Raw genomic sequence first — 14,248 nt, forward strand, 5'->3', positions numbered from 1 at the left:
AGGGCTCCCAGGAAACAACAGAGACCAGTGGCAGAATTATTTACAAGGGATGCACACATCCAACCTAGTCTCTAACTGCTGGAGCATCTAAACAAAAATCCAGGTGTTTTGGAACACTGACCTCATCTGGCTCCCTTGGGTGGGATACCCTAATGTGGAAACAAAAGAAACCTATGGCAGAACTGTTAGCAAGCAGTACACACACACAATAGGTCTCTAATTACTGAAACACAAATAAAAAATGGGTGTTTTAGAATGCTGACTCTATCCGGCTCCCTGAGGCAGGATTCCCTAACATGGAAATTACCAGAGGCAGAAAACTCTCACGGAAAAAAAGAGAATACTAAACTAGTGTAAGGCAAGATGGCCCAAGGACTGAAAGTTGTAATGAAAAGGGGACACTGGGAAGCAGACTTGGCCCAGTGGTTAGGGCGTCCATCTACCACATGGGAGGTCTGCGGTTCAAACCCTGGGCCTCCTTGACCCGTGTGGAGCTGGCCCAAGTGCAGTGCTGATGCGCGCAAGGAGTGCCGTGCCATGCAGAGGTGCCCCTGCATAGGGGAGCCCCACGCGCAAGGAGTGTGCCCCATAAAGAGAGCAGCCCAGTGTGAAAGCAAGTGCAGCCTGCCCAGGAATGGCGCCGCCCACACAGAGAGCAGACACAACAAGATGACGCAACAAAAAGAAACACAGATTCCCGGGCCGCTGACAACAACAGGAGTGGATAAAGAAGACACAGAGAACAGACAAAGGGGGGATAAATAAATAAATCTGAAAAAAGGGGGGGGGCACTGAGTGAGAGAGAGCAGTTGAGCAAAACACAGGAGCTTGGAAAGAAAATCTGCATGGAGAACAGAATCAAGAACTCCTGGAGAAGAAACAGGAAAAGCTGCCTTCTCCTGGAGGTGTAACAATTGCACATAAAAGTTGTACCAAATGTCCAGGGCAAGAAACCGGTGCAGAAGACCTGAAAAAATCTGAACAGTTAAATGTGGGCTATTCTGAAGGTTCAGTATAAGCTGGACCAAGCATTGAAAAAGAGCCTTAACACACAGCCAATCTATAGTAAAACTCCAGGCAAGAGGGAGAAACTGAATTTCAGAGTTAGCGCATCAAAATAATCAGATGCCCAAATGTCAGCAAAAAATTACAAGCCATACTAACAAACAGGAAGATATGGCTCAGGGAAGGAAACAAAACTTTAGAGTAAGAGACTTTGAAACAATTACTGACTTTGGAACAATTACTCAAAGAAGTACAAGCAAATATCCTAAATCCATTCAATGAGTTGAAGGAAAATACAGATACAAATAAACTAAATATGGATATAGAGCTAAAGAATATTTTTTAAATGTGTGGGGGAAAAAGAATTAGAAAGGTTAAAGAAACAGAAATTATGGGGATGAAAAACAAGACTAGCGATTAAAAATGACACTGGAGGCATACAACAGAACTGAACAGCCAAAAGAATCAGTGACCTGGAACACAGAACAATCGAAATCATACAGTCGAAAGAAGAGATAGGATAATGGCCAAAAATATCCCAACTCCTACGAAAGACATAAATATGCATGTCCAAGAATCACAAAGTACTCCAAACAGGATAGGCCCTAAAAGACCTATTTCAAGATACATACTACTCAAAATGTCAAAAGTCAAAGATAAAGAAAGAATTCTAAAACCATGAAGAGAAAAGTGATTTCTCACAAGAGATCCTCAGTAAGGCTGTTGACTTCTCATCAGAAATCATGGAGGCAAGAAGTAGTGATATGACGTATTTAAAGTACTTAAGGCCCACAGGGGAAGGAACCAAATAAAAGTGGCAAAGTGGTGTGCATTCAATCACTACAATTACTGTTGGCTTGACTCCCTAAGTACAAAATGGACTTTTCTGGAGTGACACACCTTTCTGGAATGACCCCATCTTGCTCCCCAGGGTAGGTAAGCTAACAGGGAAGAAACTGGAGGGAGGAAAGCCTTACAGAGAGGAAAAAAGTGGGTAGGGGAGTTTAAACTAAACCAGTTTAAGACTGGAGGATCCCACAACTGAAAATTATAAGGAAAATGGAGCACTCAGGGGTAGAATTTAAATAAATCATAGGAGTTGAGGAGAAAATTCTACACAAAAACAAGAGAATAGATCAAGGTGCCTGCAGCAGTTTGATATGGCTATGAATTCCAAAAATAGATATCGGATTATGTTTGTAATCTGATCTGTAGCTGGGCCTGATTGAGTTATGATTAGGACTTTAACTGGGCAGTGTCATTAGGGCATGGAGTCCCTGCCCCTTGGTGGGTGGGGATTCACAGATAAAAGAAATGGCAAAGAACAGAGTTAAGGGTTTCTGATGTTGGAGTTTGATGCTGAAGACTTAAGCTGGAGCACTGGGAATTAAGCTCACAGAGGAGAGAAGCTAGCCCCAGAAAGAAAGGAACATTGAATCCAAAGAAAAGCAAGCCCCAGGAACGTGGCACCCCAGGAAGCCTGAACCCTCGCAGATGTCGGCAGCCATCTTGTTCCAAACAGACTTTGGTGAGGGAAGTAACTTATGGTTTATGGCCTTGTATCTGTAAGCTCCCACTCCAAATAAATACCCTTTATAAAAACCAACCATTTCTGGTATTTTTGCATCAGCACCCCTTTGGCTGACTAATTACAGAATTTGGTACCGAGGAGTGGGGAAGTGCTTTTGCAATTGCCAAAATGCTGGAATGGTTTTATAAATGGATAAGGTGTGACAATCACCCCAACACTCTTGGAGGGACATTTCTGGAGCTTGGTGGACACATAGATGTTTGATGAAGGTGGAACCAAGAAAATGGCTGTTGGGCAAGCCAGTGGAAAGGGTGGGTCCCCATATTGCCTCAAGGAGAAGAAACCATCTTCTTAAGAATGACTCTGGGGGGGTGGGGGGTATATAGGGACTTCATATTTTTTTAATGTAACCTTAAAAAAACAAAGACAAAATAAATAAATAAATAAATAAAAAATAAAAATAAATTTGAAATCAAATGGAGGATGCCCTGCAGGTTTACTGAACTGTAGAGGAACCCCAGCCTCATGTTTCTGTTCCAATTTCCCCTTACTGCAATGAGAATGTTTATCCTTTGTCCGTCCATTTGTGTATTGGAAGCAGATGAATTGTTTTGTAAGTTTCAGAGGTCCAAGACAACCTGTATATCTTTAAATTGATTGTGCAATATGATTTAGTACTTGCATTGTTACTGATTTAAGTTTTTTTTAAATATTGTAGTCTCTTTTTGGAATTCAGAGGGTGGAGTGTAGCAGTTGGATATGGTTATAAATTCCAAAAAATAGATATTAGATTATGTTTGTAATCTGATCAGTACCTGGGCATGACTGAGTTATGATTAGGGCTTTAATTGGGCCATGTCATTAGGGCATGGAGTCCCTGCCCCTTGGTGGGTGGGAATTCACAGATAAAAGGCATGGCAAAGGACAGAGTTGAGGGTTTCTGATGTTAGAGTTTTTATGTTGGAGTATGATGCTAAAGACTTAAGCTGAAGCCCCAGGAATTGAGCTCACAGAGGAAAGAGAAGCTAGCCTCAGGAAGAGAAGAACATTGAACCCAAAGAAAAGCTAGTCCAGGAATATAGGAACCCAGCAAGCCTGAACCCTCACAGACATCGGCAGCATCTTGCTCCAAATAGACTTTGGTGAGGGAAGTACCTTATGCTTTCTGGCCTGGTATCTGTAAACTCCCACCCCATATAAAAACCCTTTATAAAAACCAACCAATTCCTGGTTTTTGCATCAGCACCCCTTTCACTGACTAATACAGTGCCCAAAGAAGGAACAGAGAAAAGCAAGCTTTTTCCTGGAGATGAAGCAATTACACAAAAAGTATAACCTTAAAAACTGTACTGCATATCCAGGTCAAGAATAAAATGAAGAACTGAGAAAATCTGATCAGTTAAACTCAGGCTTTTCAAAAGGTCCAGAATAAGTTGAACCTTAACAAAGTAAGATGAGCCTTAATACAATAAGAAGAGCCTTAACACAAAGCCAATCAACAATAAAACCCTACACAAGACAGAAAAAGTGACCTTCAGAGTTAAAGCATCAAGATAATCAGATACCTAGATATCAATAAAAAATTACAAGACATACAAAGAGACCGGGGGAAGTGGACTTGGCCCAGTGGTTAGGGCATCCGTCTACCACATGGGAGGTCCGTGGTTCAAACCCCGGGCCTCCTTGACCCATGTGCAGCTGGCCCATGCACAGTGTTGGTGTGCTCAAGGAGTGCCGAGCCACACAGGGGTGTCCCCCACAGAGGGGAGCCCCACGCACAAGGAGTGCGCCCCGTAAGGAGAGCCACCCAGCAAAAAAGAAAAAGTTCAGCCTGCCCAGGAATGTCACCGACCACACAGAGAGCTGACACAACAAGATGATGCAAAAAAAAGAAACACAGATACCCGTGCTGCTGACAACAACAGAAGCGGACAAAGAAGAACACGCAGCAAATAGACACAGAGAACAGGCAACTGGGGTGGGGGGCTGGGGGGGAAGGAAGAGAAATAAATAAATCTTTAAAAAAAAAAAAAAGAAACCTGAAGATACATCTAAGTAAATGGAACAAATTAAAAACTCAGAAGGAGAAACAGAATTTGAAACAATTCAGAAAAGAAGTTAAAACATAACTCTTAAATCAATTCATGGAGATAAAGGAAAATATGACTGAAGAGATAAAGTACATTAAGAAGACAATGAGGGAAGCGGACTTGGCCCAGTAGATAGGATGTCTACTACATGGGAGGTCCGCGGTTCAAACCCCAGGCCTCCTTGACCTGTGTGGAGCTGGCCCATGTGCAGTGCTGATGCATAAAAGGAGTACCATGCCACGCAGGGGGTGCCGCCCGCCCCTCCCCCGCATAGGGGAGACCCACGCGCAAGGAGTGCACCCGGTAAGGAGAGCCACCCTGTGCGAAAAAGAAAGTGCAGCCTGCCCAAGAATGACACCGCACACACGGAGAGTTGACACAACAAGATGACGCAACAAAAAGAAACACAGATTCCCGTGCCGCGGACAAAGAAGACGCAGCAAATAGACACAGAGAACAGACAACCAGGGTGGGGGCGGGGAGGGGAGAGAAATAAATAAATAAATCTTTAAAAAAAACATAAAAAAGAACTTGAAAATATAAAAAGAAACCAAAAAGAATGGGATGAAAGGCACAATAGAAGAGATTAAAAATATGCTAGATTTCAAAAAAGTTCTGGGCAAACTAGGAATGGGTATGCATTTCCTTCATCTCACAAGAAGCAACCAGTAAACATTTCAAGCAAAAACAACAAATAAGGGCAAAGTTTTAGAGTGGTTCTCTTTTTTTTTATTTCTTATTTTTTATTAACTACTTTATTTCAAATTCACAAAATAACAGAACAGAAAATGGCAGCTAAACAAGTAATGGAAACTTTCCTCCTAAAAAGTTCTTTATCAAGAACTTAAATTTCATCTAATTCCAACTGTTAATTCAGTTGTTCCTCTAGTGTTCAGAAAGATACAAACATGAACACAGATTAGTTAAATGATATGGCCAAGGTCTCCTTATTTGAAAAACAAAAGGTGAGAAAAAGTGCTTACTATAAGTATTCATATCTCACAAAACCAAATACCATATTCTTTTTTACCTTTATAATTGATATACCAACTTTGCTTTTGCTACAATTACCTTGTTGTTAACTATAGTCCATACATTAAATTAGTTACATTTTCCCATGTATCACATTTTTAACACCCTATGGTAGAACACTCCTGTATTTATATATATATTTTTTTAAAGATTTATTTATTTATTTAATTCCCCCCCCTCCCCCGGTTGTCTGTTCTCTGTGTCTATTTGCTGCGTCTTGTTTCTTTGTCCGCTTCTGTTGTCGTCAGCGCTTCTGTTGTCGTCAGCGCTTCTGTTGCCGTCAGCGGGAAGGGAAGTGTGGGCGGCGCCATTCCTGGGCAGGCTGCACTTTCTTTCGCGCTGAGCGGCTCTCCTTATGGGGCGCACTCCTTGCACGTGGGGCGCACTCCTTGCACATGGGGCGCACTCCTTGCACGTGGGGCTCCCCTACGCAGGGGACACCCCTGTGTGTCAGGGCACTCCTTGCGCGCATCAGCACTGTGCATGGGCCAGCTCCACACGGGTCAAGGAGGCCCGGGGTTTGAACCGCGGACCTCCCATGTGGTAGATGGACGTCCTAACCACTGGGCAAGTCCATTTCCCTGTATTTATATTATTAACCGCAATCCTCATCTACTTCCAAAATCATTGTTTTACTTTCCCAGTATTATCCTCCAACTAACAAGCTTCCAGAACTTTTTGAAATCATAACTGGGTAGAGGATTTTGCTTACTATTTTAGTTGTAAATGTTGAATCTGTGTTATCTGTTGGTTTGAGACCAAGTTTGTACTAGTTTTCACAAAATAATTTAAATAACTTTCTTTTCTTAGCCTCTTGAAAAGTTTGCATGAACTAGGTGTCATGATGGTATGAGCCCTCATTACCTATTTTTGCATCATTTATCCTAGACAAGAACTTTAATTATTGTTTACTAGGTAAATAATGCTTGTGATGTTCCAAAACACAGGTTTCTTGATATCTTTAATTAAATTTTTAAAAGATACTTAGATTACATAAAATGTTACATAAAAAATATAAGGAATTCCCATATGCCCCACTCCCCACACCTCCCACTTTTCCCCACATTAACAACTTCTTTCATTAGTGTGGTCCATTCATTGCAAGTAATGAATACATTTTGGAGCACTGCTACATAGCATGGATTATAGTTTCCATTGTACTTCATACTCTCTCCCACTCCATTCTGTAGGTTATGACAGTATATATAATGTCCTATATATCTGTCTTTGCAATGTCATTCAGGACAATTCCAAGTCCTGAAAATGTCCCCACATTACATGTCTTTTTCATTCTCCCTGCCTTCAGCAACTCCAGTGGCCATTGTCTCCATATCAATGATACAACCTCTTCCCTTACTAGAATCACAATAAGTCTAGAGTAGAAAATCAGTAAGTCTACTCTAGTCCATATTTTATTCCTCAATCATGAGGATTCTGGGATGGTGATGCCCACTCCACCTCTAATTAAGAGGGGACTTTGATCCCACATGGCTGATGGATGGGCCTCTCACTTGCAGTTGTAGACTCTCTCGGTTCCTTGGTGTGGCAGTTGTCCATCCTCACCTCCTTGTGAGTTGTCCTGGGTGAGTCCAATGAACTGGAGAATAGGTGTTGCAACTCTACTGAAGCCCAGGGCCCAGCTGGCACATGGACAGCCCAGAGATTCAAGTCTCTTGGACATACAACTACCAACTCCAGCACCAACTATAGGTTCAATAAAAGGGACAGAAGAGGCATGTGTAGGTAAGTCACATCTGAGTCCAACTCTGTCACACCAGGAGCACAAACTCCAAAGTAGGGCCCACTGGCAAGGCACCAAACTCTGGAGCTAACTGCCATGACCATAGGACCTGGGTCTCTCCAGCACCCTCAGGAGCCCTACTATTTGGGGTAGTATCTACTTTGGCTGTCTATTTTAGCCATATAAACTCATTTGTCTTTACCATTTCCCCTTTTATTCAAGGTCTTTTTCCAGTTGCATCACCAGTCAGTATTGGTACTAATCCCTCAGTACCAGGAAGGCTCATTCCCGGGAGTCATGTCCCACACTGGAGGGAAGGTAATGCATTTATATGCTGAGTTTGGCTTAGAGAGTGGCCACATTTGAGAAACATGGAGGCTCTCAGGAGGTAACTTTTAGGCATCCTACAACATTAGGCTAATTTGCAATTTCAAGAGCAAAAGGCTCATAAGCATATCAGCAATTCTTGATATCTTTACCACTAGGAACGTGAGCATTAACAAATCATGACATAGTGGTGTACACTGGCCCTCTTTTTTTGTTGTTGTTATTTTATCATTTTACTTGATAATCAGCTATTAGTTTTCATCCACATTGTCTGTCTGTAGGTTTTTCAAAGTGGTGACAGGTACATAGATAACCAATATATAGAGCTTGTTTGGGGAATCTTCATCCTCATTACATTTTCTGGACAACCGTACATGGATATGATATGGGACATTCCTTATCCCTTTGGCCCAGACAGTCTTGTTCAGCTTTGTGTCAATGCGCACATCTGGCGTTCCCATCTTCTTCATGGCAAATATCCAGATCGCTTTGAGGGCCCAAGGGGCACGTTTCTTGAAGCACGTTCCATGGATGCGCTTGTGAATGTTGATGGTGTATACCCTGGTCACCACGTCATTGATGGCAGAACAGCCCTTTTTCTTCTCGCCACCCTTCTTAGCAGGAGCCATTCTATGTCGACCAAGTCATAAAAGAAAAAAGCTCTTTGGCCCTCTTGATACTGTTCTGCTACTATGCTGTGTGGCCTTGCTGGTGAAGGGGACAAAAGATCTGTTTGAGATCTTGGTACAGCTAAAAGCCAGACTTGGGGAAGTGGACTTGGCCCAATGGATAGGGCGTCCGCCTACCACATGGGAGGTCCGCAGTTCAACCCGGGCCTCCTCGACCCATGTGGAGCTGGCCCATGTGCAGTGCTGATGCGCACAAGGAGTGCCCTGCCACGCAGGAGTGTCCCTCGCGTAGGGGAGCCCCACGCACAAGAAGCGCGCCCCGTAAGGAGAGCTGCCCAGCACAAAAGAAAGTGCAGCCTGCCCAAATGGTGCCACACACACGGAGAGCTGACACAACAAGATTACGCAACAAAAAGAAACACAGATTCCCAGGACGCTGATAAGGACAGAGGCAGTCACAGAAGAACACACAGCGAGTGTACACAGAGAGCAGACAACTGGGGGGGAGGGGAAGAAGGGGAGAGAAATAAATAAAAAATAATAAAATAAAAGCCAGACTTGGAAGGGACTTCTCTTCCTATTGTTGAAGTTGGACTCCCCTGGCCTTTTTGGGAGACCTAAGGGAACCCTGAGTCTTACGGCCAGTGAGTCCTTCATGCAGTACCTCTTGGGTCAGTGCTGTTGGAGGGATTTTGCCCTGTGATATGTCACAGAGCAAGCACTAGGTCTTGCTTAAAGTGAGATAAATTTTAATTTAATTCCAATTTGGTTGAAAACTTCCTAAGGAAAAAAAAATTCAGTGTACTTGTTTAGCATAATTCAATGGAAGTTTAAGATTTTTAATTGCATAAGAAGATGGTAAACACAGTTATAGCACTGAGTTTGTGTGAAACTATTCTCATCTTATTTTGATTTCCTTGTCTAGTCCAAGACCTGAAACCATTTTTTCTGGCGTGTAGAGGAAATTAAGTCTTTCTATACAAAACGCGTTTTTCCCCAAAATGAGCCTCATACCATTAAACACATACATATTTTACTGAGGAAAGAGTGAAATTTCCTTTTTAATTTCTTACCACTGTTATATATTCAGTCATTGTCTTGAGCCCTGTCTGAAATTCCTGCTATTTTATGTTTTGCATATGATCTTGTCTACAAAGGAGACAAGAGAGATGGGGGACATTACTACGGACTCCACGCAAATAAAAAGGATCATAAGAGGATACTATGAATAACTGCATACCAACAAATTAGACTACTTAAATGAAATGGACAAGTCCCTAGAAACACATGAAGAACCTACACTGACTTTAAAAGAAATAAAAGATCTCAACAGACCAATTACAAGAGATTGAATAGGTAATCAAAAACCTCCCAACAGGCTATCACTGAGGGCACCAAGGTGGAAGGGAAAATGGACGTTAAATGTGTGGAACCAAAGTAAATGGGGGGTAAGAGAGGAGTTTCTTGAGAGTACACAAGGATGGATATAAAACATGTAATATTACACCATAACATATAGGAGATGACAGACTGATAATGTAAACCATAATGTAAAACATAGGATAACTAAAAATGTAAAGAACTGTGTATCCTAAAGTATGCACCATAATGTAAACACAGATGTCACCTTGTTAGAAAGCTAATGTCTCAGACTCTGTACATCACTTTAAGTAAATATGATATGAATAGAGCGTAAGAATATCACTGTGGAAGGGAAAAGGTTTTCTGGTGGATGTGTGGGAGTGCTGTATATTATATATATGCATTGCTGTGGTCTAGGACTCCTGTGAAGAAAAGCTGAATAATTAGGGGGGGGGGGGGGGGGAAAGAAAAAAAAAGAAAAAAATAGGATGTGGAATTTTTTCAAGTCAACATTCTTTATCTAAGTTCTTTATCTAACTTTATCCAAGTTCTTTATCTATCCTTTAAACTCATCGCTATATGCCATTCCCTAGTAAGGGACCATAACATTATATTGGGCTTCAAATTTCGGGGAGTTCTGGATCACAGAGTGTTTCAACAATGGCAATGGAGGGATACTGGTAGGGGATACCAATGACAGGTGATATATGACTGACAGGGAGCTGTACAGAACATATGTCCAGGGTGCATGGTAATGTTTGGATATACTCATAGTGGCAACAATTAAAAACCACAGTAGGGGGGGTACTGGGTTCCTGGCCAGTGGTGCTCTGTCGTGGTCCCTAGGGGAGCAGCGACAGTCTCCCAGGTACAGTGGTGGGGACCGGGAGGGAGTGAGGGTTCAACAGTGAGCCCCTGATACTAATGACTATGCTTGTGAGCTGATAAACCCAAAATAATAACAAGGCCTAGAGCAACTTTGTGCCTGGGAATTTCCTTCTGTCAGCCTTCATGTTACTCAAATGTGGCCAGTCTCGAAGCCAAACTCAGCATGTAAATGCAATGCCTTCCCCCCAGCGTGGGACATGACACCCGGGGATGAGCCTCCCTGGCAACGAGGGACCACTATCAACTACCAACTGATGATGCAACTGGAAAATGACCTTATACGGAAGGTTCAATGCGGATCAGCAGAATATCCATGTCAACATAAAATACCATGACTTTAAAATGCTGTTTGACCTAAAGTAAGGGGGAAATGGAAAGGAGAAATGAGTTTATATGGCTACGAGTTTCTAAAAAAGAGTCTGGAGGCTGGCAGAAGGTTTGCCCTCATGCACAACTGAGCAGAGTCAGAGAGACAGATAAAGCAGATACAACCCCCAGATATTGGTTCCTTTGAGGGCTAAAGAGACCCATGGGAGTTATGGTCATGGCCGATGGGGTTAACTACCAGGTCAGATGGCCCCTCTTTGGAAATGGTGTTTATGTGTGATGAATCTGGACTCAGATGGGATCTCCCTTCATAAGACTTTCATGCTAATGTGCTGGAGGTGCAGTTAATGTTGGGGTTTAAGATATATTTAGGGGATTTGAATCTCTGGACTGACAATGTGATAACCAGATCCTGAGCCTCAACAGACTCCAGCACCTACAATCTGATTTATTGGACTTACCACACTCAGCTAAGATGGAGGTGAAGAAGGACAACCACCACACCATGGAGCCTAGAGTGATTACAACTGAAAATGGGAGGATTGCATCCAGCATCCAGGTGGAATCTGAGCCTCCTCTTGACATAAAGGTGCAATGGACACAACCAATCCAGTGTCCACATAGAAGAGGTGGCATTGGATTGGGAAAAGTGGACATAATGGACAAAGAGTATGGGGAAAGGCAGGAAGAGATGAGAGGTGGAGGCATCTTCGGGACATGGAGCTGCCCTGGATGGTGCTTCAGAGGTAATCACCGGACATTGTAAATCCTCACAGGGCCTACATGATGGAATAGAGGAGAGTATGGGCCATGATGTGAACCAATGTATATGAGGTGCAGAGGTGCCCAAAGATGTACTTACCAAATCCAATGGATGTGTCATGATGATGGGAACGAGTGTTGTTGGGGGGGGGGGAGAGGGGGGGTGGGGGGGTGGGGTTGAATGGGACCTCACATATATATTTTTAATGTAATATTATTACAAAGTCAATAAAAAATAAAAAAATTAAAAAAAAAAAAAAAAAAAAAAAAAAAAAAAACCTCCCAACAAAGAAATTCCCAAGACCAGATGGCTCCATAGGTGAATTAGGCCAAACATTCGAAGAAGAATTAACACCAATCCTGCTCAACTATATCTAAAAAGTTGAACAAGAGGGAACATTACCTAACTCATTCTATGAGTGAATTACCCTAAAACCAAAACCAGATAAATATACAAGAAAAAAAAATTACAGACCAATTTCTCTTGTGAATATAGATACAAAAACCCTCAAAAAATACATGCAAATGAAATCCAAAGGCAAGTTAAAAGAATTATAAATCATGATCAAGTATACAAGTATCCCAGGTATATAACCACACAAGAGTGGTTCAACATAAGAAAATCAATTAATGTAATACACCACACTAACAAAACATACAGAAAAAACATATGATCATCTCCACTGATGCTGAGAAGGTATTTAACAAACCTAGCATCTTTTTATGATAAAAACATTTAGAAAAATAGGAATAACAGGAAATATCCTCAACATGATAAAGGGCATACATAAAACTTAGAGCTAACATCATACTCAACGGTGAAAGACTGAAAGCTTTCCCTCTAAGATCTGGAACAAGACAAGGATGCCCACTGCTACTATTGCTATTCAATACTGTACTAGAAGTTCTCACCAGAGCAATTAGGCAAGAAAAATAAAAGATATCCAAAGTGGAAAGGAAGAAATAAAACTGTAACTATTAGCAAGTGACATGATCCTTTTCATAGAAAGTCCCAAAAAATCTACAACAAAGCTACTAGCACAAATAAACAACTTTAGCAAAGTAGCCGTTTACAAGATCAACACACAAAAACCAGTACTGTTTCTATACAATAGTAAAGAGTAACATGAGGAAGAAATCAAGAAAAAAATAGCAACTAAAAGAATCAAATATCTAGGAATAAACCTAACTAAAGATATAAAGGACTTATACATAGAAAACTATAAAATATTGCTTAAAAAAAATCAAAGAAGACCTATATAAATGGAAGGAAATTTTGCATATATTGGAAATTCTATGTATATATATTGGACTAAATATTATTAAGATGTCAATTCTACTCAAAATTATTTGCAGATTCAACACAATCCCAATCAAAATTCCAACAGCCTACTTTTCAGAAATGGAAAAGCCAATTAACAAATCAATTTGGAAGGGTAATGGGCTCCAAATAGCCAAAAACATCTTGAAAAAGAACAAAGTTGGAGGGCTCACACTTCCTGACTCTAAAGCATATTGCAAAGCTACAGTGGTCAAAATAGCATGGACTAGCACACAGATAGATATTTTGAGCAATGTAATCAAATTGAGAGTTCAGAAACAGACCCTCACATCTATGGCCAACTGATTTTTGACAAGGCTGCTGAATCTACTAAATTGAGAAAGAACAGTCTCTTCCACAAATGGCGCTGGGAGAACTGGATATTCATATGCAAATGAATGAAAAAGGACCTCTATCTCACATTATATACAAAAATTTTAAAAAAATGGATCAAAAACCTAAATATAAGTATCTGAACTACGAAACTCCTAGAAGTAAATGTAGGGAAGCATCTTCAGGATCTCGTGTTAGGCAATGGTTTCCTAGACTTTACACTTAAGTACAAGTAGCAAAAGAAACAAAAGATAAATGAAAACTCCTCAAAATTAAAAACTTTTTGCCTCAAAGGTCTTTGTCATGAAAATAAAAGATAGGGAAGTAGATTTGGCCCAACAGATAGGGCGTCCACCTACCACATGGGAGGTCCAAGGTTCAAACTCAGGGCCTCCTGACCCGTGTGATGAACTGACCTATGCACGGTACTGATGCACACAAGGAGTGTTGTGTCACACAGGGGTGTCCCCCATGTAGGGAAGCCCCATGCACATGGAGCACACCCCGTAAGGAGTGCCGCCCAGTGTGAAAAAAGTGCAGACTGCCCAGGAATGGCACCACACACACGGAGAGCTGATGCAGCAAGATGATGCAACAAAACGAGACACAGATTCCAGGTGCCACTGACAGGAATACAAGCGGACACAGAAGAGCACACAGCGAACAGACACAGAGAGCAGACAGTTGAGGATGTGGCGGGTAAGGGGAGAGAAATAAATGAAAAATAAATCTTAAAAAAAAAAAAGACAACCTACTGAAAGAGAAAATATTTGGAAACCATATATCCTATCAGTTTAATATCCAGCATATATAAAGAAACCCTACAACTTAAAATAACAGGACAAACAACCCAGTGAAAAAATGGCTAAAAATCATTTCTCCAAAAATAATACATAAATG

The 14,248-nt window shown here is 41.5% G+C and overlaps 2 protein-coding genes across 2 annotated transcripts in view; both read right to left on the minus strand.

The window, feature by feature from the left end:
- The window catches only part of MNAT1 (MNAT1 component of CDK activating kinase), a 291,203-nt gene that overhangs the window by 234,363 nt on the left and 42,592 nt on the right, over positions 1 to 14,248 (minus strand). The window lies entirely within an intron of this gene.
- Positions 7,154 to 8,560, minus strand: LOC105747352 (large ribosomal subunit protein eL31-like). Its single transcript, XM_058293327.2, has one exon. The coding sequence runs from the start codon at positions 8,353 to 8,355 to the stop codon at positions 7,978 to 7,980; it is 378 nt and encodes a 125-aa protein (XP_058149310.1). The 5' UTR covers positions 8,356 to 8,560; the 3' UTR covers positions 7,154 to 7,977.

The sequence above is a fragment of the Dasypus novemcinctus genome, chromosome 3 (genome assembly GCF_030445035.2).
Source record: "Dasypus novemcinctus isolate mDasNov1 chromosome 3, mDasNov1.1.hap2, whole genome shotgun sequence".
Taxonomy (NCBI): domain Eukaryota; kingdom Metazoa; phylum Chordata; class Mammalia; order Cingulata; family Dasypodidae; genus Dasypus; species Dasypus novemcinctus.